General features: G+C 36.1%; 1 protein-coding gene across 2 annotated transcripts; it reads left to right on the top strand.

The window, feature by feature from the left end:
- Positions 1-241: 241 nt before the first annotated feature.
- On the top strand, positions 242-8,127 carry fu (STKc_STK36 domain-containing protein fused). Of its 2 annotated transcripts, XM_074088081.1 has the most exons (11): positions 242-504; positions 586-845; positions 1,402-1,570; positions 2,254-2,409; positions 2,511-2,698; positions 3,513-4,357; positions 4,438-4,544; positions 5,105-5,245; positions 5,496-5,587; positions 5,676-5,809; positions 6,329-8,127. In XM_074088081.1, the coding sequence occupies exons 1-11, from the start codon at positions 394-396 to the stop codon at positions 6,676-6,678; spliced, it is 2,553 nt and encodes an 850-aa protein (XP_073944182.1). In that variant the 5' UTR covers positions 242-393; the 3' UTR covers positions 6,679-8,127. The 2 variants fall into 2 exon arrangements, with proteins under 2 accessions (XP_073944182.1, XP_073944183.1); XM_074088082.1 differs by lacking the exon at positions 5,105-5,245.
- Positions 8,128-25,473: the final 17,346 nt, after the last annotated feature.

Genomic DNA, 25,473 nt, shown 5'->3' with positions numbered 1-25,473 from the left:
TTCCACAAATCCACAAAGCATATTACATGGTGTATCATGAGTCGTAACAAATAATGAAAAAAAAATACCCAATGAGATGACGTGAAAATAAAATATACCTTAAATATAAAATTAATATTATTTATGTATGACTGTAAACTGATGATGAAGCCATATAGTTTCGGACCTTAGCCTGGTCACAGGAAAAAAAAAGTCATTCTTGTCAATGTAAATGTCAGTGTCAGTTTGTTTATAACTTGACGGTCGGTCGGAGTAACCATAATATTTTTGGAATGTAGTTTATTTACTTTTCGGTTTTTCTATAAACATTTGAGATAAAAAATTTGGAAATAACATTCATTATTTAATATGTTAAGATTTTGAGGCTTTTAATTTTTCACACTTTCTTTGACCATGGATAACTATGATGTTATATCGTTTGTGGGAGAAGGCTCGTTCGGTCGAGTTTTTAAGGCAAAACACAAAGAAACGGACGTAGTTGTTGCTTTAAAAGTTATACGAAAGGTCTGTTACATCTATTAGCTCTATGTAGATTACATATGTAAGACTATTACGCAGTTAGCGTTTATAACACATGTATTTCAGAAAGGTCGTTCGTCGAAAGACTTGAAGAATCTAAGGCAAGAATGCGACATACAAAGGCAGCTTAATCATCCGAACATTATAAGAATGATTGATAGTTTTGATACGGAATCAGAATTGGTAGTAGTTACTGAGTATGCTGAAAAAGAACTCCATAGCATACTGGCTAAGGAAGGCTGCTTAAATGAGGAACAAGTGAAGAAGATAACTTGGGATTTGGTTTCTGCTCTTTATTATTTACACTCTCACAGAGTTTTACACAGGTTTGTTATTTTTTTAAAATATATTATTACATTTTATTTGTTCTGCCAGTATCCAAGAATTTGCTAAGTACTTATGTTAAAACAGCAACAGTACATATACAGCCCATATTTTTGTGTTAAACACTTTGATCCCCATAATACTTCTGCTTCCATTTGATGGTGATACTACTCAAAATTCTAGGGTATTACATTTTAAAATATGTCACTATTCAATCCAAGTTCAAAATAGGTATTCTCTTTTATTTTGGATTGTTTCACTATCAAAATGAAAGCAGCATATACATTATTATGGGCTAGCACTATTCTTCTCTATCTTTATTAGTTTAGTACACCTTTTGTGGCATGTTTTGAAGTAGGTATGTACATAATGAGATTTAATTGGGCAAATGTGAGTCTGTCTCTCATCAAAAGTTCCATACCTAACATTACCCAAGTTCTTGAACTATAAAACTGAAACTAACAAAATAGTCTGAAAATTTATTGATATATTAGTGGCTGGTTCTTAAACTGCAAATGTAATTTGGTTTAACATGTAATCATATGTTTTAATTTCCAGGGATTTGAAGCCTCAGAATGTGCTGCTAGATAATAATGGTTCTGCTAAATTGTGTGACTTTGGCCTGGCAAGGATAATGACCAATTCCACTCATATTCTGACCTCCATAAAAGGGACACCATTGTACATGGCTCCAGAATTAATTGACGAAAAGCCTTATGATCATCAGGTACAGTAAAATATATTTCAACCAATTTCTTAATGTTGTTTTTTTCCATTAAAAATTGATGTAATCAGTGAAAATCAGATCACTTTGAGGTAGGTTAAATAAATATTCAACAAGTTAACATAAATTTAGAAGGTTCATCAAGCCTGAAGTATCAACTTCAACTTTTTGCTTAATGGCAACTGGTCGCTTTAGGTTAGCAACCATTACTGCCAATGACAAGCCTGAAGTATGTGTTAAGGTAAGCGTCCACTGATCCGTATCGCACGCTTCGGACGTATCGAATTTGTTGCATTGTATAGAAATGTGCGATCCGTACAGTGCGGATCAGTGGACACACTTGTATGACTCTTTACACAAAGAATACTACAATCCGTTTGATGCGATACGTCCGAAGCGTATGATGCGGATCAGTGGACGCTTACCTTTAAGGTAAACGTCCACTTGTCGGTATCGTACGCATCGGACGCATCGCACGCAACGGATCGTAGTATTCTTTGTGTAAAGAGTCATACAAGTGTGTCCACTGATCCGCACTGTACGGATCGCACATTTCTATACAAAGCAACAAATCCGATACGTCCGAAGCGTACGATGCGGATAAGTGGACGCCTACCTTTACTGTAAAGTAAATGTGCATGCACCAGTGAAATTTCTCAATATTAATTGAGTCTGTGTTATTTTAGGCAGATTTGTGGTCTCTTGGCTGTATCGTGTATGAGTTGATGGCGGGGCAACCTCCATTCTGCACTATGTCCATTCTACAATTGGTCCGAATGATCCGCCATAAGCCAGTGCAGTGGCCCAGTTTTATAAGCATAGAGGCCCGCTCTTTCCTGCAGGTACATAATTAAAATTACCTATTTGCACAGATTCAGATATTTAATAAGGTTATTTCATTGCACAGTCTGTTGTGCCCAATGTTCTTATTGTAATGTTGCAGGGTTTACTCCACAAAGATCCAATTAAGAGAATGACCTGGCCAGATATCCTGGAACATCCGTTTGTGGCTGGCCATATTCACATTCTTCCGGAAGATGTGCAAAGCGAATCTCCATTTACTCAGCCTCTCACTCATAGTCAGCAGGAAGCAAAGCAGCTACAGAGGGATAAAATAAGCAGCAATGCAAGGTATTTTGAAAATATTTTTAAGAAAGATTGTCAATAAATGCCCTGCAGCTTTTCTTGCGTGATCCATTGATCAAAGCAAAGGGTAGGGCAGACCGAATGCGGTCTGGCAGTTTAATTTTAAATCTTGGGGTTTTAGTAAATTGCCATGGGTATCCCCAAAAATTATGTTACGGTCTTCATTAACTTTGCATGTATTACCTTACCAAAATTTCATGCCTTTTGACTTATCGGGATTTTATCTGTGGACATCCTGATCCTGAATGAATTTCGAATAAAAAGTTGACTTTATTCAGCTATTTGCTTACCAAATTTCAACCAAATTAAACAATTATATTATACACTCACAAATTTTCACATTTATAAATTATAATATATTAGTTCTAATAACTTTAGCAGTATCATTTCCAAATTGTGTGATTCTAAGGTGTTCAATCTATCAGTCTTGAGCATGAATGTAGAAACGAAACTCTTAAAATAGGAGCAAGGTTGTACTTGTACAGGGTTGGGTTTTCTTTGCGCTTTTTTTCGCTCATACGTTCTAGTAGATTTAGTTTCGACCAAAAAAAGTATTCCATCTGCCAGACCTATTATTTTATACTACACTAGCCCGCGACTTCGCCCCCGTTTCTTTTTTTATTTTGTTTCACACAAACTTTGTCCTGAGGAACACAAAAAAAAGAGAATTATCGAATTTGGTGCCGTTGTTCAGAAGTTATGCGCTTACAAACATTTCGGTGATAATTTTTTATTATATATTATATAAAATTATCACCGAGAATTATGAGAAGTTTTTTCACGGTTTCACACTCCACAGGGCTATGAAGCTAGACAACGAACCGATAAAAACTAACAGAAGAGAGCATGATCTACGTCATATTCGAGGTGTTGTGAATGCCATGGAATGTATCCCCATGTCTGATGACGACAGTGTCCGAGCCACCAGCGCCTTCAGCGTTCGAGACAGCCTCAAGACTGACGACGAAGATCAGTCCCAACCCATCACTGTTGCTAATGCTAAGTTCCTACGACACGAGTACAATGTCATGAACAATTCCAACCTAGTTGTCTGCAACCTCGAAAACAATATGGCACAACTAATGGCTACAAACAGGAAACAAATTGACCAAACTGTCAAAAAGATGGACAAAATTGTGGAAGAAAAACAAAACGTTGAAAAGACTGTAAACACAGAGAAAAAATCAACTCCGAGTTTGAATAAAAATGAAATCACTGATGTGAAACAGAAATCAAAAAACGTTGACACTGCATCACATAGTTTAGAAAATCCGAAAAGCTCAACCAAATGTAGCAGTGATATTAGTTCGGGACTGAGTAAAAGTGTACCGCCATCTTATAAGCAAAAACTTCTGCAATTTTCGAGAGATAAGCTGAGATTCGGAAGTGGAGGCAACAGGTTGACAAGGAGCATTAAGAGATCATTTCACTTTAGTAGGAGTTGGGATAAGAATAAATCTGACACCCAAAGGCGCACTAGTGAACCAGCTATTGATATACCGAATATAGTTGATGCGGGGCAAGAGAAATGCTCTAAAGAGGAAAAGGATGAAGACATCGAAAAGATAGAATCGATTGAAGAGGTTTCCGATAAAGATATAGCAAATAATGATGACATTGTAAAGACTGAAGAAATACATGAGAGTACGTGTCAGTCTTCTGATATATTTTCTATTTATTTCGTGTTTTTCGCGTGAAATTTAAATGGTTTTCTTTGCTTTCAGTGAAAGAACCATCTGCTATTGAGTTGGAAGAATGGGAAGCATTTCTAAATTCTAATATAAGTGAAGTAATGGATGGTGATGTTGAATCACTGACACAGTTAAATATGGTTTGTATTTTTTCATATCCTCTTATGCGCCTACTTAAAATATTGCAGACCAACTAAAAGAATCAAACATACAATACAACAATATATAGTACTGATACTTTCACGCTTTTTACGTTAAAAATAAGGTGACAGTGACTAAGAAAAATTAATGAAAGTTGCTGTGACGGGCTAGTTGGCTCTAGTATCGAGAGGTCCGTGTGGCAACTTTGACATTTGTGTCACGTTTGTGGTTGGATAATTAAGTAAATGAGCCAATCGCAATGAAAGGTTTAGACGAAGTCAGTAACGCTGACGTCAGTTCCCAGAAATGTCACTGGCTTGAAAAATAGGCCGGCGCTGTATATTAATGCTTGAAGCCAACGTTGGTTTGTCTTGAAAAACTGTTACGAGACCAACAACAAGCCAGCGCTGCCTTCCAGTGAAACTGGCAGCTAACACTGGCTTCGTCTAAACCTAGCTTAACGTCAAACTCAGCTCACGATACTAACGCCATCTAGCGTTATTTCGCCTGTCAAAAAAATAGGGTGGCCGGTCTAAGGGGTGGTACTTTTGTGTTGCAGGTGAGTATGGTGGTAGGGGTGGTGGGGAGTGCGGGGCGCGGCGCGCGCGGCGGCCGCGTGTGCGGCGCCGTCGCAGCCCTGCTGGCCGTGCCAGCGGTCTCGCAAGCGCTGCCGAGGCACACGCTGCTCAATATACAGGATGTAAGGCTTTCCATGAAACACTACCGTTTACCCGTGTCGACTAAGTTCGTGTGAACAATGCAATACAATAACTCTTTATTGAACACCACAATTTGACACCACCTTTTTGAGCTGTTAAAACACAATTCTCCCATAGATTTTGTATGATAATACGGAACTATGCCGTAACTAATTAATAGCCATTGATTTCAAAGTAACAAGAAATGAACCGTTAATGCCAATTACTCCACAAATATATTTTTCTTTTTAGGTGTATCTTGAAGCGAAGGTGGTTTATAATTTTATAGCTGCCATTACTACTTTAATGAGGGCCAGCAAGGATGACGAGGATGCGGAAGACCGGTAAGTAAATAATAAAAAAAAAACATTCAATAATCTTTAATAGTGTTTTAACAATTGATAACAACGCCATCTATCTCGTTTCTCGCAGACTGCTAGGCGTGGGGCGCATGCTCGAAGTGTGCGCTTGGCTGTGCGTGCGCTCGTGCCGCGGAGTGCGGCAACTCGCCACCGCCTTCTCAGCACACAACGCCTATCCTGTCTTCACTGACCTGCTGAAATTATGTAAGGACTGTTTCCAATACTAGACGTCTTCACTATGGTAGAAAGAGAAAATAATGTCTGTTGCTTAGGTACTGTCACTTCTCACAGAAAGAAAATACCTATCAGTCTAAAGGCCTGAGCCAACACACTCTGTCAAGTTCGTGAATTATTAATTATGAAACAGATTATTACCAGGAACGGGTATTAAAAGGATACGCCCTTAAAAACATAATTTTTCTGTCAGCCAGAAATCGCCTTTATTGTGTCAAACTGACAGATGACACCTATAGACTACAAAATTGTGCTCTTTGGGTTCTGTTGTCAGATTGTTACGATCGTGCGGTAACATCTGTTAATGTTCAAATTGGGAAAGACGGGAGATTTTTATGTAGACCTATAAAAAATATTTACATCAAATATTAAAGATTGTGTTGTATCTGCACTGCCACGGCTACGGCTTTTCATAGACAGTATTTTTTTTTCTTACCACTCGCCCTATTTTTACACTATTATTATTATTATTATTTTGCTTGTCCACAGATTCCAAAACACCTCGCGTTGTGCTCAACATAGTGGGGTTACTCATTACGATCCTCCAAGACTTACCGGAAAATGCAGAAGTGGTCGAGAAGATCTTATTCGACGACAAGAGTTTCAACTTCATGTGCCTCCTTGAGCAACCCAGCGACGCTCTCAAAATGAGAGTCTGTATACTCATAAGTTTATTGTGCACGTTTTCTTGCACCGCTTTTTCGGTAGCTATGGAATCCAAGTGGAGTAAAACGGAGAGCGAATGTCTGGAAGCATTGCATACCCACTGTAATGTCACTTTGAATAGGGCAGCTAGATTGGCTACTAAAGAACTCAATAATATGCCGTTTTATAGTTAATTTGAGATAATCTTATTTGAACATGAAACTACCGTGGACTCACTCATATTAAATTATTGTAATGGATAACTCACGTCTTACTCGTGTTTAGCTCTACATGTTTCGAGAATGACGAATGGCGAAGAAGGGCTACGAATTAGCTCGAAACATGTCGAGCTAAACTCTATTTAAGACATGAGTTATCCGTTACAATATAATTTAATATATCTTATTAAGAAACAGGTAGGGCATTAATTAAAAATAAGTATTATTTCTCAATAAACATTAGGTTTATTTTATGAATCTAGTTTCAAGAGAGCCTAAGTGTTTGGAAGGTATTTAGGTCTCAAATGGAAACTACAAATTTCACGAATGTATAGGTTTTGGATTTCAAATTTCACTTCAGAACGACGAATCTCTTGTTAATTATAAGACTGAATTGTAATATCGCTCACCCAATAGAAAAATGGCTTATTTACAAAAGCACAAGATATACTTTGAATATACTCTACTATAGACTTTCAATTTACGGTTCGATATCTTCAAATTACTTTCTCGTATAATTGTTAAAAAGAAATTGTGCCAATATTCTGTTGGATAAACGATAATACCTATGATTAATTACATTTGACCAGTGCTTAATAGTGTAATGCATTAGGCCCGATTAAGCGTTGAATACTGTGGTTCACAGAAAGGAATATCTAATGACCTTTTAAAAATACTTTGTATTAAAATACAAAGCTCTGTATAATATAAACTGCGGTACTCGCGATCTGGTCTTCAATTGGAATACTTTAGGTGCGTATCTCTACGTAAAGTTTGAAAATAATTACGTACAAGAACAGTTACGTGATGGTGCAAGAGGAATATGGTGGCCTGAAAGGGTTATAAATAGATAGGTACTATATGAATGCGATTTTTTTATTGACTTTAACTACTACGTAAGTGTTGTGATGTGATAAGAATATAAGAGTGCCAATAAAAACGGAAGTTCTAATTTCCTTAAATATTTGAGCTATCACTTATGCGGTCCAAAATCATAAAATGAAAGCATTTTATTACGTGTTTTTATAATAGTCATGCATATTGCATAGTTACACTAAGGAAAAACCCATAAGCGTGTATCTTCAGTTTAGTACTTACATAATCTAAACGTAGACGCGAAAGTTTACGTAATATTGTTATACATTTTTAACTTAATTACTCGTATAATGCTTATTTTTATATTCTAAAACAAATAAATGTTCTGTAAATCGATTTTATCGATAGAATCTTTTAATGCGTGTTTCAATATTTGTTTTAAAATGGAACCTTGTCACCTTTAATCGCACATTGATTTCTTTGAGTGACGACAGTCCTTCAGTCCTGTGACATTTAATTTACCCATTATTTAATTATCTACTATTGCAAAGCTTTACTTAAAACCTTTGCCCACGAGAGCTAATGTACAACTTTTAATAAACAATATTTTTATACAAAATATTACTATTTGTGATCCCAAAAACGGTCGTAACGATTTTCAAATAGGCTGTTTGGTACCACCAATCAATTGACATAGGTGCTTTTTATGAAAAAGAGTTATACTATTTACTGTCTTGCTCTTTCAGCGTTTATCCAGGCAAAATAATTACTGTTATTCCATAAAATTGCATTCAGATTCAGCCGGACATAATTTCGTTATAACATCCGTTAAATTACCTATTTTAAATGAAGTATTTATCACCTTGTTGAGAAGCTATTTAACAAAGCACTTCGCTTCATTACTCGGCAGTCAGAATTAATGCTAGCTATTATTCTTCAAGTAGGCACTTGGCATATCTAAACACTATCATTTTCCTTGTCGATCTAATACTCGATAGTTAAACTCGATTGGCGATTTGAACCGAAGTGACCGCGAGGCCGGCCGCTCACCCTTTACGTAACCCAAACATTGCCATAAATCCAGCAGGCCACTCAAACATAATTAACACGGCACGGGTCTTTGATCTTGGTGCGAACACACTGTTGATAGTGATCGGGGATAAATATTTGTTTTGCATTCGCACGAGAAACTGCGCCGCCTGCAATTGCATGTGAACTTACGTGACGTGGTTAACTGGGTAGGTATATTACCAGTGGCCATAGGCGTGGAGTGGGTCAATTCCAGGGTAGGCAGCTGCTAATTTGCGCCTGCGGGAGTGCGCCACCCCCACAGTAAAATAGTGTAAAGTTTCACGGTTTTTATTTTTTTAAAGCCCGTAACTACGAGGGCTGTTTGATAAGTAGGTACCGTTTTCTAAATTTATCAACCCTCTACCGTATACAAAGCCAGATCTGGCTCTTAGGTTTCTAGATTTTTCATGTTTAAATTTTATCGAAAATATAAATAAAACGTATGTCATAGGGTAATTATGTAAGACAGCCGGTGAAATTACTGGCACTTGAGGTATTCCATCTTCCCTCCCTCTAGGCCTCTAGGTTGGCAACGCATCTGCAATCCCCCTGGTGTTGTAGGTGTCTATGGGCGGTGGTGATCTCTTATCATCAGGAGAACCCACTTGCTCGTTTTCCATCCAGTCAAATAAAAAAAAAATTAAGATACTCAAAAATGGGAGAAATTTAAAAAAAGCGATCAAATACACAGATATTAAACAAAACTTGTTACAAGTGACGAGTGCGCTGAGCGTTAGTGTTATTAAAATATTTAGGGAGTGAATCGATAAAAAAAAAATGGTGGAAAAAGTAAGTAAACAAACATTAATAAATAGTTACGTGTATATACCGGGTGTGGCCTGTAATACGAGCAAATAATTAAAACATAGAACGTACTCGTCAAACTGAACAACATTAGTTCAGCGCCTTTTTAAAATAATTAGTTTTTTAATATTTATTACACTTTTATTTAACTTTATTCGAAGAAGCAATTTAAAGCAAAATGCTTGATGTTTGTAGCGTGAGAGGCGACGTCAGTTGCGTGCTAGGATGGCGTACATTGGATAGCAGTATTTAATTTGTATGAAAAAGGGAAAATTCAAAGAGTCTGTTATTTTTAAATGTCGCTGATATAATGTTGTTTAGTTTGACGAGGCCGATCTGTTTTAATTTATTGCTCGTATTACAGGCCACACCCGGTATGCATTTGAAAATTATGATATTAAAAAAATTCATATCACTGACCGAAAATATGTATACCACCGTTTGAAGCCATTTTCCAGAGGTGGATATAATAAAAAACAGCTTTCTTTTGTTTTTTTCTCATTTGACAGCGATTCAGTGAAAGCGAGAACTTCAAATTGTTAAAATGGAGAACACAGACAGTATCGGTATGTAATTCGTTCCTGTTTTTGGAAGGAAAACGTGTGATGTAATAAAAGTAAGAATGCATGCGGTTTACCGTGACTCTGGACCTTCTAATCACAACCATCAGGATATTGGTTTAACGAATTTCAATCGAGCGAATGCAAAACATATTGGAAGAAAATTGGGTATGAAAAAAGTATCGCGAGATGGGTGCCGCGTTTACTCACGGAGGAACAAAAACAGAACCGACTAAATGGTCAGTAAATGCTTTAAAGACACACTAGTCAATGTCTGCGAGGAATATCCGTATTTGAATTTAATAAATTAGATTTTATTTGAAATATGTGATTGATATTTGAAAATCCATTATGTCAGTCCCACTCCACAGTCCACTATGGCATTGAGCTCGATCATGATAAATGTCTAGTCTTTTCTCTACACGACTTAAGTATTTGTAATCGTTTACGAAATTTTTGTCCGTAGGTACCTACTTACAAAATTTGGGGAAGTCCCTCGGCTAGCGACATGTATATGTAACTTCCTCTAGAGGTGGGCCCAGTTGCACAATTCTTACTTAAGGCCAGCTATTTAAACGAGCTTTAATGTGCGGCCTTGCAATCTATGGGTTTACTTAAGTTCAATAACAGCACACGTTACTATCGCCCAATATCTACCAAGGCACATTACATAATGTAAATAAGTATCTAAGTAGGTACCAGATATTTCAGAGCGGCCAAGGTGGTCAAAAATAACAGCACATGCACTCTATTTATTAAGGTATTAGAGATCATGTATCGATATATTTGATCACCTTGGCTGCTCTGAAATATATGATGGCGACTGTACAAAGTTAATTACACGCATTTTGTAGCGATATATTAACTTTTACGCTCAAAAATATCTTTACACACAGTAGTTTCTAAAATCCTAAACCGATGTTCGAATTGTGAACATTCTTAAAAGCATAATTTTGTGATGGAGAAACAGCGTCTGCGCTCATTTTGCCATTTCTTCATCCAGTTGAATCGCGAGTCAAATCCAAATCAAATCAGGCTAAAATGTTTTCATTACTCAAAATGATAGATAAGAAATGAAAATGTTCTATCAATCGCATTACAAAAAATATCCTCGGTTACGCGATCGATTTTCCGTAAATATACAAATGTAGTGTAACAACGTTTCTGCAACGCAATTTCTAATACTAAGCCTACGATTCATACACTGCTTGTGTCCTTAGACAGCTTAAGTGCTTAAGGATATCCATAAAAAAAATGCACCACCATGCTGCTGAAAAAATACGTGGTGTCGGTAATAAAAGCAGCCGGATTAAACTAGAGAGCACAGTACACTACCATGAGTTTACATTACAGCATAGTATTACAGTGACCGTACTCGATAGCGACGGCGTAAATTATTTGCATACAATTCTCCATACAAATATTTACGCCGGCGCTATCGAGTACGGTCACTGTAAACTCGACACTACTTTGAAAAAATATCGTATCTAAAATCAATATGTCAACAAAATTGAACCTTGACAAAATGTGCATAAAGTTCACTTGGAAAAATTATCTATTTTGAGTTACGAACTCATGGTAGTGGTACTGGACACTCGCACTGGATCGATCGTTCCAATGGAAAATTACATGTAGGTATACAGACCTTACTGAGCTACTATTGACATATGAAAAGAACGAGAAATGATCAAGATTTGGGACATCTGTGCACTACAAATTTTCATACCTGAATAGAACAAAACCATCAATTGTACATTTTGCTTGTGTTTGTAAAATATAATGCGCAAATTACTATAATTGGGTAGTTCTACAACTATTGTGTTGTTTTAACCGCTCTCCGTTTCCTCTTGCATATATTCAAGAAATGAGAGACCATAAGCAAGAAATTTTAATGAATTGTAAATATGGATATCATATCGTGTTATGAAATCCTTCCATTCTACCTGACTCATTTCGTCAGTATAAGCGACAGGAAACTGGTAGCGTTTGAAACGCTCGTAGAACTACTCAATTATTAAGGGATTAGGTAGTTACCTACATCTTATGCTGTTTTTAGGGTTCCGGAGCCAAAATGGCAAAAACGGAACCCTTATAGTTTCGCCATGTCTGTCTGTCTGTCCGTCCGTCCGCAGCTTTGCTCAGGAACTATCAATGCTAGAAAGCTTTAATTTTGTACAGATGTATATGTAAACTATGCCGACAAAATAGTAGAATTGAAATACCATAACGGGACTTATCACGCTATTTTTACACGAGTAATATTTACCTCGACGTTTCGGCAACGTTACAGTTGCCCTGGTCACGAGTAGACTCTACTGACATGAGTGAGAATCACGAAAGTTTGAAACGTTATAATTATTAGTAGTTTAAGAGTAAAATACGAAATCCTTAGAAAAATATTACTTATTTTTTTCGTAATGGCTACGGAACCCTCTTTCGGGCATGCCCGACACGCTCTTGGCCGGTTTTTTGTTATATAATAATTTGATATATAATACCTACTCGTAGAAATCTATTATGGAAATGTCTAGTTCGGTCGTCAGTTATGTGTGATTGTTTCGACCTTCATCTTTTAGTAATTCATATTTTTATTATCAAGTTATACATAGTATGTATGTATGTAAACTCTTTATTGTACAAAATAAGTAAACAAACACAGATGACAAACAATGAAATATATGTACAAAGGCGAACTTGTCCCTTGTAGTTATATTAAATTTATTGTAAGTATGTTTCAAACACAATCCTTGTATTGTTTCTGAATAAATAAATAAATAGTATATTTGAACAAACAGGAGTTGGCCGTTTAAGTTATTGACCGGCGGCATTTTAAAGGTAAGGGTTTGATGAACCAGTGAACTTGAATTATGTCCGGCCACTCATTATAATAATCTAACACTGTTTTTGCCACATTGAATTCGTAAAATGTTAAAGTGCGATGGCCGCCCATGTACCTACGCGTGGTGCTTGCCTATGCGGAATGCGGATCCGGTCGTATTAAGAGCACAGACCTTTGATCTTTCATATTTATTTATTTCACATCATCATTATTATTGTTATGCAATTGTTCTTTTATTGACGAATGTCTATATCATTGACTTACTTTGCTATTATAAGATTTTTAAACGCTTTCCTTTATTAATTTCTGTAGCAATCCTTAAAAGTTAAAATGCATGATAGTGTGCATGGAAAAATCTAAAATACATTTGATTTGGTAAAATCAGAATAGTACATTGTGCATTAAGGCGCGTAAGAAGGGGATTAGAAAGAAAGAAAGAAAGAAAGAAAATACATTTATTCAGAACACAAGACAACAATATTATTAGGTACAAAAAAACAACACAAAGGTATGTGTCATTGTGGTTGTGAATCGGACACTGGCTCAGCATAATGCTGAAGCGTTAAAAACACCCCAGCGCTGATTTTCAGCCACCACCGTCGGCAACCCTCGGACCGTTATAAAGACGTACTACACACCATTAACTACATAAGACTACATAAATAAATAGATAATTTGTAAACTATAAAACTAATTTATTGTGTGACTTTAAAAACATAAAAATAAATGTATTAGGTACGTAGATATAATTAATTTTACAACTATTATTATTATGCACTTACTTGCCAAGTATACACCCTAACGCGGGCTAAAAAGAAAAATTAAATTAAAGAAACAAAACGAAACAAAAAAGCAGTTTTGTGAAATATTATTAGGATTACTAACGAGAGTCTATTAGAAGCGCGACGCCGGAGGCGGAGGGCTTTTAATGACCTGAGTTTGTAATCCCCTTACGGCCCGTGATACTTACACACAATGATTTTCATCACATTGCGAGGAAAAAATGCAAAAAAGCAAATTATTAGCAAGACACTAAGAAAACAACTGAATAAAATATGGCTACCCGCGTACCCGCCAATACAGCGGGCTACTACAAAATTCGAAAATCGAAGTTCGTATCGTACCGTTCCTCTCACTCTCGTATTAAATAATAATTATTAGCGTCAGGAAAACGATAATGAACTTCGATTTTCGAATTTCGTGGTAAAAAAAGGATTCGAATGGTCTTACGGCCAGATTATTCCAACAAGCTAAAAAAATATTTATTAAAATTATTGCAAAACAATTTAACATAAATTTAAAATATAAAAATAACGAAATTTCATGAAGCGTGGCAAATTTTTATGGTGTAAATTTTTTTTTTTTTATTCGACTGGATGGAAAACGAGCAAGTGGGTCTCCTGATGGTAAGAGATCACCACCGCCCATAAACATCTGCAACACCAGGGGTATTTCAGATGCGTTGCCATGCCAACCTAGAGGCCTAAGATGGGATACCTCAAGTGCCAGTAATTTCACCGGCTGTCTTACTCTCCACACTGAAACACAACAGTGCAAGCACTGCTGCTTCACGGCAGGATTAGCGAGCAAGATGGTGGTAGCAACCCGGGCGGACCTTGCACAAGGTCCTACCACCTGCAAAAATTAGTTATATTAATTATTAATTAGGTTATATCTAAGTTTTAAAGATGTAAATAAAGTCTGAAATGACGTACCTACTAACTTTTTAAAACTAAAGTTATAACTTCCTTGGGGAGGAAAACTATACGTAAATACGTAAATCCATAATTCCCGCGGGAACAATGAGGGCTATCGTTTTTTGTCTCACTAGATGGCGCACTGTTGCGTGAGGTTTTTAAGTATGGCTTTCAAAGTCTGTTATTACGGGCGTGAAAACAAAGTTTAGATTAAAATCATATTTAATACACCTTAAAACCGTACCATAAAAATATCGAGCCTGCCACAGTGTTGCATAGTCCCCGTTTTGTTCGGAAAAAAGGGAGGACAAAGGTTTCCGAAAGACAAAAATGTCTCAAAACACAGACATTCATTGCCCCGGAACGCATATTTGCCATAATTAATTTCAGATATTGCAAAATATTCACAAAATTATTCTAATTATAAATAAACCCGCGAAGCTCACCCAAAAACTATGAGATTTGACATTTCGGAGACCTCACGCTACACTAGCGCCTCTAGTGGCGAATTCGTACGCGATAGCCATTCTCATGTCTTTTTAGGGTTCCGTAGTCAACTAATAGGAACCCTTATAGTTTCGCCATGTCTGTCCGTCTGTCTGTCTGTCCCCGGCTAAGCTCAGAGACTGTTAGTACTAGACAGCTGTAATTTAGCATGAATGTACATATCAGTCACGCCAACAAAGTGATAGAATAAAAAAAACTAAAAAAATTTTTTTAGGGGACGTAAAGTGGGGATTTTTTTTTCTTGACTAATCCTATATGGGGTATCGTTGGATAGGTCTTTTAAAACCATTGGGGGGTTGCTCAGATATTTTTTCTATTCAGTGATCTGTTTGCGAATTTGCAAATTTTCATCAAAATCGAGCGTCCCCCCCCCTCTAAAATCTAAACAGGTAGGTGGAAAAATTCAGGATGATTCAGGATGATAGTAAGTATATCAAACTTACGAGGAAAACTATAACGGTTAAATTTGCTTGAAAATTATTAGTAGTTTAAGGGGCTGTTTCACCATCCATTGATTAGTGTTAACTGACGGTTAAATGTGATGCCGTCTCTATTTGTTTTGTTCGAATAGACGGAGACGGCATCAAATTTAACCGTCAGTTAACACTAATCAATTGAAACAGCCCCTAAAAGTAAATAGCAGCCTAAGGTAGGTATCAAATTAACCTAAACATGGAAGATTCCGTATAAAATACGAAACCATTAGAAAAATATTACTTAATTTTTTCGCAATGGCTACGGAATCCTATTTTGAGCGTGTCCGACACGCTCTTGACCGGTTTTTTTAGTCTCGGCCGAGACCGAGATCGAGACACAAAAAATAAGTCAATTTGTTCGCTGTAGGGCGTAATGTTTTATATGGCGAGGAATGCCAATACTCAAAATATTAGCGTTTCGCTTGTTACTCTTGTTAGCGGTTGTCGAAGTTGCAAGTACCAGTCGCACGAGCCCGGGCGAGGCGACTAATTAAAATCCTAAGGAAAGCTCGTGTCACCGCGGTAACTCGCGCGCCAATATTAAAATTGAGTGCCTCCGCGGAGTCTCGGTCGCGGCCGAGAAACTCGGCTGTTTTGGGCCGAGACTGAGACCGAGACCGACATCTCGGTCGGACCTTATTGCCAGTACACCCACGACACTTAATGGCACCCGCGTCCGCATAGAGCAAAAGTCAAGCTGTTGGTTTTTTGAAAATCTACTTTAAATTATTATTTATTGATAATTTAGTTTAGAATTAAAAAGGAACCGGAAAATCATTTTTTTTAGTTTTGCATGCATCTGGCAGGTTTATGCAGTGGTTTTGAAAGTAGCTAAAATTAATATTTTCGTACAATTACCTATAGGTTCTTATCTAGGTTTGTTATTTATCGCCACTGCCCAGTTGTTGAGTAGCAGATGTTAATTCTCTTGTGGTTACGTAGTCAAGTACTATTGAACCAACTGAATCGTGTCTCACTGTGGAAACTTTAGCAAAACTATTGAGTATCGCATTGAGGGAACAAGGAAAATCATTATACTTAATACTTAGGTAGGTATACGTGCTGAGTGGCTCAGCTCCTAAGGTACCAATCACAGTTTGTTTAAAAAAAAATTAAGACTAACACAGATTTAGGAGCTATAACTAATAAATTGCAACGCTATAGTTGTACCCTCGCTACCGTTGCAGGATTCCATATCCCGTCGGAATTTCGTGAAGTGCGAATTTGTTGCTCGCATAATATCTAATAATATTAAACTCTTATTCCCTACTATTTTACTATTTTATTAATAAATGCACCTTTAAGGTAATGCTAACCATCTTGCTCGCTAAACTTGCCGTGAAGACAGCCGGTGAAATTACTGGCACTTGAGTTATCCCATCTTAGGCCTCTAGGTTTGGCAACGCATCTGCAATCCCCCTGGTGTTGCAGATGTCTATGGGCGGTGGTGATCTCTTACCATCAGGAGACTCACTTGCTCGTTTGCCATCCAGTCGAATAATAAAAATGACTACACTTTATAGTTAATCGGCTTAGAAGGAGAAGCAGATGGAGTAGACGTGACGAAACTTTAAAAAATCTTAAAATTATATTATGGCCAACTTCATCTTGTGTGTGATTTCACAAAATATATATTGTAGATTATATAGTACCTATTTTGGTACTTTCAGTACCTGAAAGTACCTAGTTACTATTAATCTACAATATACTAACTTAAATAAATATCATGGGACGCTTGACTCAATCGACCTAGGTTCCTAAGTCCCTAACTAAGCAAATCTTGTACTATGGATACTAGGCAACGGATAAACATATTTATATAGATAAATACCTATATACTTAAATACATATTAAACATCCAAGACCCGATAACAAACATTCGTATTATTCATACAAATATCTGCCCCGGCGGGGAATCGAACCCGGGACCTCAAGCTTTGTAGTCGGTTCTCTAACTACTTGTCCATCTGGTTGTCAAACTTATCGTTTAAATGCTTTGAAGTACCTGCTTATGTAAATACCTAGTAGACTTTGACATGCAGAACAACAGTATACCTAGGTACTACTTTTAGGTAATCAACTGAAAAGCATGATAAACTAAGAATCTGCTTGACAATTTAAAGGTAAGCGTCAGAACCCCTGGACCAATGAAGATATTTGATGTTTAGAAAATACCAAAATTTACTACCTTTTTGCTACTATTTGATACCTAACTTAAAATAATTAGTACCTCGATAGACAATAAAAAAACGAGCAATGAAGTGGTCCAGTCATTCTGATTTTATTGTCTATCGAGGTACTAATTATTTGAAGTTAGGTATCAAATAGGTAGTAAATTTTGATATTTTCTAAACATCAAATATCTCCATAGGTCCAGGGGTTCTCACGCTTACATTTAAAGAACTGCTAAGCCGACACGTGCGTCTTTTAAGAGTGTGTAAAATTGCTATACTGACGCGAGTACCTCTTGACTACGCTCATCTAGTAGAATAATGACAACAAGTTTCAGATTTCAAATTTACGGTTTGATATCGTTAGATCACTTTTTTATGTAATCGTCATAAAGCAATGAGAACTATCGCGTATGAATTCGCCGTTAGAGGCGCTAGTGTAGCGTGAGGTCTCCGAAATGTCAAATCTCATAGTTTTTGGGTGAGCTACGTGCGGGTTTATTTATAATTCATTCATCCCAGCCTATATACGTCCCACTGCTGGCACAGGCCTCCTCTCAGAACAAGAGGGCTTGGGCCATAGTGCCCACACGGGCCCAGTGCGGATTGGGAACTTCGCACGCACCATATTTATAATTACCTAGATTAGAATAATTTTATGAATATTTTGCATTACCTGAAATTAATTATGGCAATAATGCGATAAGGGGCAATGAATGTCTGTGTTTTGAGACAGGTTTGTCTTTCGAAAACTTTTGTCGTCCCTTTTTTTCCGAACAAAACGGGACTACGCAACACTGTGGTTGCTCGATATTTTTATGGTACGGTTTTAAGATGTATTAAATATGATTTTAATCTAAACTTTGTTTTCACGAACGTAATAACAGACTGAAAGCCACACTTAAAAACCTTACGCAACAGTGGCGCCATCCAGTAAGATGTTCTGTTGGATGAGCGACTTGGTTATTTCGGCTGCCCAGTTAAAAATCGTGGGTTAGTTAAGTGCTAGCTTGCCATCGCTGGGGGCGGAAGTACGCCTTTACATTTCACTTTCGTCGACAACGGTCCGGTGTCATTGCCCCCGCGTACTCGCGACCGCGTGCCGATTAGATAATTTTCGCGCTGCGTTGTCAAATTACTCATGACCCAGTGGTACAGTGAGCACAGGGTCGACGAACCCGAGCTATCGCGCTAACGCTCGCGATCGGCAACAAGTACGGTTTGACGCATTCAATCCAAGAATATGTAGGTACTTATCGGTCAAAATTACTTAACTTGTCCTTAAAATGCTTATTCTGTGATCAGATAATTTGTCACGTATTATGGATAAAATTGTATGCCCAGAAAAATATAGAAGTCACGAGAAATGTGCCTGAAATGTTCTGATTTATATGTGTAAGAGCTGTCATGTTATGTCAATTAAAATACGCATTTCATGTTCAACAACTTTAATTTAATGAATACTTATCAGAACAGAATTACATAAGTTCTTCGTTCCGTGCTTTCTCTTATTAATTACCCAATAGTCTACTTTCGTTAAGGGGATCCCATGCCCCAATGACCTTCGATCTGAATTCCTTAGTTTTCTAATGATTTTTGTAGCTTATTATATTAACAACAACGGCTTTTAAGCAATATAGTATCCCATATTTACTTCAAAGTTTGTTGTTTTCGAGATATTTGGCATCAAAGTTGAACAATTTTAGGCCAAAAAACTGGTTTTCTGGCCATAACTTTTGTGTTAATTAGTTTCAAATGAAAACCCTCGACAAGTTTTCAGAGACGTCAAAGATAAACCCAAATAAGTAGATTTCGTATATATTAGATCTTTCACGTCAATAAAGATACGAAATAAGTGTTTTTTCCGACAATGTTTAAAAAAATCATACAAAATAAAGTATTCATTTTTTTCAAAATCTGGTAGACAAAAATGGAGATAAAAAATTGGAGAACCGATAGCCGTTTGACTTATAATTCTATCTGTAGTTCAAAAGTAGGAGATACGATTAAAAACTTGTCAAAAATCGATGAAAACCTCGGGTAGCCCCTTAAAGGGAATGTCTTCTCTCAATCTGATTAATTAAATATAAATGATTTGGGACTCTCGTTCGTAGTCCAATGCAATATGCCTGTTCACATTTACTTCTAAATCTCAGTGGCTGTTTGGAAGAGATCATCGTCAAGTAATAAGTCTACCTGTCATCTACTCTGCCTTTTATAACTTTTTATTTAAATTCCAACATTTAGAAGGCATATCTACATAGTTATTTGTGGTGTTCAATGAAGAATAATTTGTACCTACTTATATTATAATGTAACGTTGTATTGTAATGTAACGTAGCGCCCGAATCTAGCACCCCAGAATAATAAATAAACTTAATTAAAGTGAGTGCATATTTGCCTACTAACTTACCATTTTCTTTGGAAATATTTTTGAACGTCGCTGCTTACGTCGAGCGTGCAGAAACATCTGACAGGTGCTGTGCAGAGAGAATAGCACTTTCAGCTATTCAGCGCTATTCTACGCGTGACACAGAAAAAACTGTGGATTGAGGCCAGCTTTTCAAGACGTCCTCTAAGAGAGAAAGAGATCTTATACAGTTTAATTTCGAGACTTTCATTTTGCGATATGAATTTAAAAATTTTATGTATTACAGCGATTTTGGTACATTTTATACATTTATTTGTTTCGGGGATATCGGAATTGTAATGAGATTTTCTATAAGGGTTTTTTGGAAGCAAACAATCAATCTTCCTTGGAATCAATCAATTCATTATCTGACATAACTTACTCGTAGAAACTCTACAAATAATTATTCGTAGTAGGAACTACTACCACATAATAACTATTAACTACTAACAAAAAAAAACTATTACTACTAACTAATAACTACTACTATCAGGTAATAATAGATACACAGCCTGACCGAAAAAAAACTTTATTTTTAAACAGGGGTGAAGTAATATTTAATAGCATGACGTTGAAATTCGTAGCATGGACTGGAAAGGACCAAGCAATAAGCATGTGAATTTGGATATTCAATGGACCAACCAACTTCAATGTAGGAGAGCGACCTACTGCGGGACCATTTGTGAAAGCTTTGAAAATAGGTATGTATATGAAACTGAATTTTCAGAAAAAATATATAAAGTCAGTCAAAGTCAAAATATCTTTATTCAATTTAGGCTATAACAAGCACTTATGAATGTCAAAAAAAAACTACCACCGGTTCGGAAAAACCTCTGTTGAGATGAATCCGGCAAGAAACTCAACGAGGTATATTTTTTTAAACAGATTTACAATATTATTAAATGATATCTATACATCACAAGTATATATTATATAATTATTACGGCTCCTATTGATTACTTTGATTTGACTGCATATTACGAGGAGTACTTGTTAGTGGGTATAATTGCTGTCTAGTTAACGAGATGTAAGATCTTGGTTACTTTTAATGAGCTCCCGATATTTCGATGCTAGTTCCATGCATCACGATCAAGGGTAAATTGAAGAATTGTCGGGTATTTACTCCCGTAACAAATGATGTTGTTATATAATGAGGGCTAAAGACAGGCTAAATATCGCTAGATGGCGTTAGTATCGTGAGGTGTTTTTGACGTTACGGTCTTGCTTGAACATTATAATTATAATAAGTCGGGCTTATACTTTCTTAAAAGGCTGGCATGGCAACGGGCCAATTACTCTCCTTGAGTAGTTGTACTCATGGGCAGTGCTGATCATTTCACATCTGATGACCCGCTTGCTCGTTTGTCTCCCTCTCATAATAAAAAAATACTTAATTTAATTACATAAGGCGATTTGAACAGGATGTAGTGGCAAAAATGAATGAGTGATGTGATGCTATTGAACCGTAATAATGATTTACGTAATTTGTCCTTTACCTAACTACGAAGTTAGACAGGTAATTAAATATGTTAGGTACTTAGGTTAATGAATCATAGCGGTGTTTAGTGCCATGCTTATAACTATCGTAATAGAAATAAACATTTACTTATGATGAGTTTACTTTTCTTTCGACAAATGTGAGTAAACACTGCGATGTAATGATTATGTAACAGAAGCCAATGACCGATAGCTTAATTACTACGGTAGTAAAATTTATATCATTCAAACGTTGCGGCAACATTTGTGGTACCTACCTAATAGCGTTTTAGATGCCGCTGCTGTGCTAGCGGTAAAATGAGTCTTATCTGTTTGCAATAGAGTTTGTTTTGTAATTATGGTTTGTACATAAATCAACGAAGTGAAACACGTCAGTCATTCCGATTGAACGAACGTCCTTGCGAGCGCATTGAACCCGGAACACGCGTTGATCGTGAGAATAACATAGTGCCCCGATAAGGCCCGTGCTATAATCCAACTGCAATTGCTGCTTATGTAAGCTGATGAGATGATGTTCGATAGCGGAATGACCTTGCGGTCAATGCCCGCCGACGCTGACAACAGGTCAATGACCTATTTACCTACTCTAGCGTTACGATACGCACCCGAGTATTTACCCTACATTGTAATTAGGTTTTTCTGATTACAATATGCACACTAGAGCACCAGCGTTCTTAGATCTGTGGTGCAATAACCGATGGGATGAATTTAAGGCGATTGGAATGGATTTTAACCGGCTTTGGGCGGTGTGGCCGTGTCATGTTATGAGTTAACCTCAAACAGAGTAAATGGATATTTAATTTAATATTAATGTAATGTGCGCATCAGTTTTGTTTATTTTGCCAATGCAAATACATTGGAATATACCCAGTATGTTTGTATTTACACGGATACATCGTTAACCTGACATTTTGATTTAATTTGAAACCGCTTATTGACCCTAACCGGGCATGCAATTATAAGAATTAAGTATAAAGGCATGTTACCTTACCACACGCTGCCACCCGAACCCGGCATAGACTTACTTACAAACTGACTGAAGCCAGCTACATTTTCCAGTGCGTAAGCGGCGTGCGCTCGCGCAGGAATGGGTTAATGAGCTTTCGCCACAAAGCCCGCCTGTATCATACGTATGTGTACCGTTTCTTCGCCTTGCATCCCATTTCAGTGACCTTCTAGGGTTTTGTAATTTTTCTTGAGTATTAACCAAGTGAAAAAATCTTAGTCAAGTAATTTTTGTACAAGACCGTGGTCATACAATTATACTTATGGGGCGAAGCGTGGGTAACAGCGAAGTTAAAGGGGGTAATTATATACATATTTGAATATCAAAAATCAAAATAACGTAAGTTTGTATTGTCGAATGGTTAGATAACCTACTTACGTCCAATATATCGAAAATTTAACTATCTACACAAGTGCCATCGAAAGACCTAAATATCCAAGAATAGAGTAAGTGGAATATCCTATACCTACTCGTATGTGACGTGAGCTATCTAGTGGCAGGGTCGACGGAGCTCCGCCTGGCGTAGGTCTAATTCCGCACTGTTGAAGGCACGGCGCGGCCTTGATGCAAATACTAACCTTACCTAACCTACTGACTGATTGATATTTCGGTAAAATGATGGATTACCAAAAATATATGGACCGGTTTGGTTAGAATTGCGACCACAACAACGCACGTGTCTAGCGAGCGAAGTGTGAGTGCCGCGGCTGTGGCTGGGAAGGGTGCTAAAAATGGCTAGAATATATAAAAATATTATAAAAACAAGAAACTATGTTGAATTATAGATATTTTCATTTTCAAAATTTTTAATCATTCGATATAACTGCTCCACCATTTGGCATTTCAATGTAAGCCATTTTAACCATATATATAAATATATTATATCAATTTTCGATATTTCCATAGGTGCAATCGATTTTTAAATTTTCGATATTCAAATATTTACCCATTATGTACGAGTAGGTAACACCTATTAATTGTTAGCTTATGTGGAAATGGAATGTTAGGAATGGAAGCTACATTGTCAAACCATGAACCTATGACGTATGACCTAAATGGATACTTACTACTGTAGGTAAGTGATTTACTTTGCCTAATGGTTTCTAGTACCCTATATCTCCCACTTTGTTTAAACATGAGAGAATATTTTTAGTGCAAAATCGATCATGCAAAAATTACACCAGTGAAATCTTATTTGATTTTCCGTATTTATTTGATAGTACTAGGAGTGAAAATAAATAAATAATAATTCATAAAAGATTTTAAAGCTTAGTTTACCTTAACATACATCTAGGAACACTGTTACATGGACATTTGTCTTTTCCAGAACTGTTTATTAAACGACGTAGGTATTTGCCAAATTTATCCGATGGTTTCAATTGAGATACAAGGTTTGTACGATTTTATTTAAATAATTACTATACCAAAACCACTAACTAATAAAAAAAGCTTATCTAAGTATCAAATATCACATTTTTCCTTAAAATTAGCAGCGTATCTAATAAGATTACTATCTTTTGACATACATACACACATATACACACGTAAAGTCAGTCACATACATTTTCTTTAGCCTTCTCCATCCACTAATGTTGATGGAGTTTAGTATAAAGCAAGTCAATTAAAAAAAAAAGTTACTTATTAGTTTATGTTAAATGTATAACCTGTATAATACAAATAAAATGTAAGATCGGGATAAATATTACATACCGAATTAAGAGCCGCACTTTCTGTTAATTCTCTAAGATCTGGATTTCCACGACACAGGCTGTGCCTAGTGTGGGGTCACTGCTTCTCTTGTATTGATGAATTAACTTTTTATGGTCAATAAATACATTTATTATTTATTTTATTTTTTACATACATAATACACATACGTTCATAATTTGAGATTATCTTTTTGTATTTTTTAAAGTTATTTTGGTTAGCTCTACAAGAATCCAAACGAGGCTTGAATTGAATACACTTGTCTCAACTTGTCAAGTTTAGGGCTAACTACGAGCAAAATTTTAATATTCAATAAATATCAGGAACTAATGGCCTGCTCCAAAGCCCTAAAAATATGTGCAATAGCTCATTGGATTCGGAATGAGGTCTAGAGGAAACTGTGTTCATTATTTTACAGCACATGAAATATCGACACAGTTCTAAACCGAATAAGACATAAAAAAAGTTTGTAGTTTTTTGCCTGCAATTTGTAAGAAAATTTAAAAAATCATAAAGAAGAGAAAAATTCCGATAAAAAGTATTGATACTCGGAAATGTAGCTCCATTAACTATCCAACTTTTTCAACACCAAAAAATCAATTCTATTCTATTCTATTCATTATTTATTATTTTAATTTAACGCTAAAAGTAAATCTCTGCCCGGTATTACGGTGACGGTACAGGTACAACGCTAACAAAATAATATGTAGCTCACACTATTTGTTTATTGTAATAAATATTAAAATTAAAAAATACGGTATCTTAAATAATAATAAAAATAATAATATAAATAACGTATCATTTAAAAAAGATTATGCTGATTTTTCTAAAAGTTAAACAATTTTTAAACAGAATTTTCCCGAATTTCCATTTAAATTAAAATTAAATTTTATCAATAACAATGTTAACTAAACCATTAGAATTAAAATGAAAAAGTACCTAAGTAGTATTATTGTAATATTGTAACATGCATTTTTAATTATATAAAGCATGTATAAAGGAACCATTTTTTTATTTCTTAATACAAAGTAGTATGTAACGAATATTGTACATACGAGTACTCCAGAATAAAAAAAAAATACTAACAATAGCCTTTTTTGTTTGAGCAGTCATGTTAAATAAGCTAAAGTTTAATAAAACATTTTTTTTTGAATATTCAATATAGAGGGTAGGTTACATAAAAGGCCAGTTCAACAATGTCCAACCGTCC

Source organism: Choristoneura fumiferana, chromosome 5, assembly GCF_025370935.1.
Source record: "Choristoneura fumiferana chromosome 5, NRCan_CFum_1, whole genome shotgun sequence".
In the NCBI taxonomy this organism is placed as follows: Eukaryota; Metazoa; Arthropoda; class Insecta; order Lepidoptera; family Tortricidae; genus Choristoneura; species Choristoneura fumiferana.
Note: the sequence above shows the minus strand (reverse complement) of the source record. Positions and strands in the feature narration are given on the sequence as shown.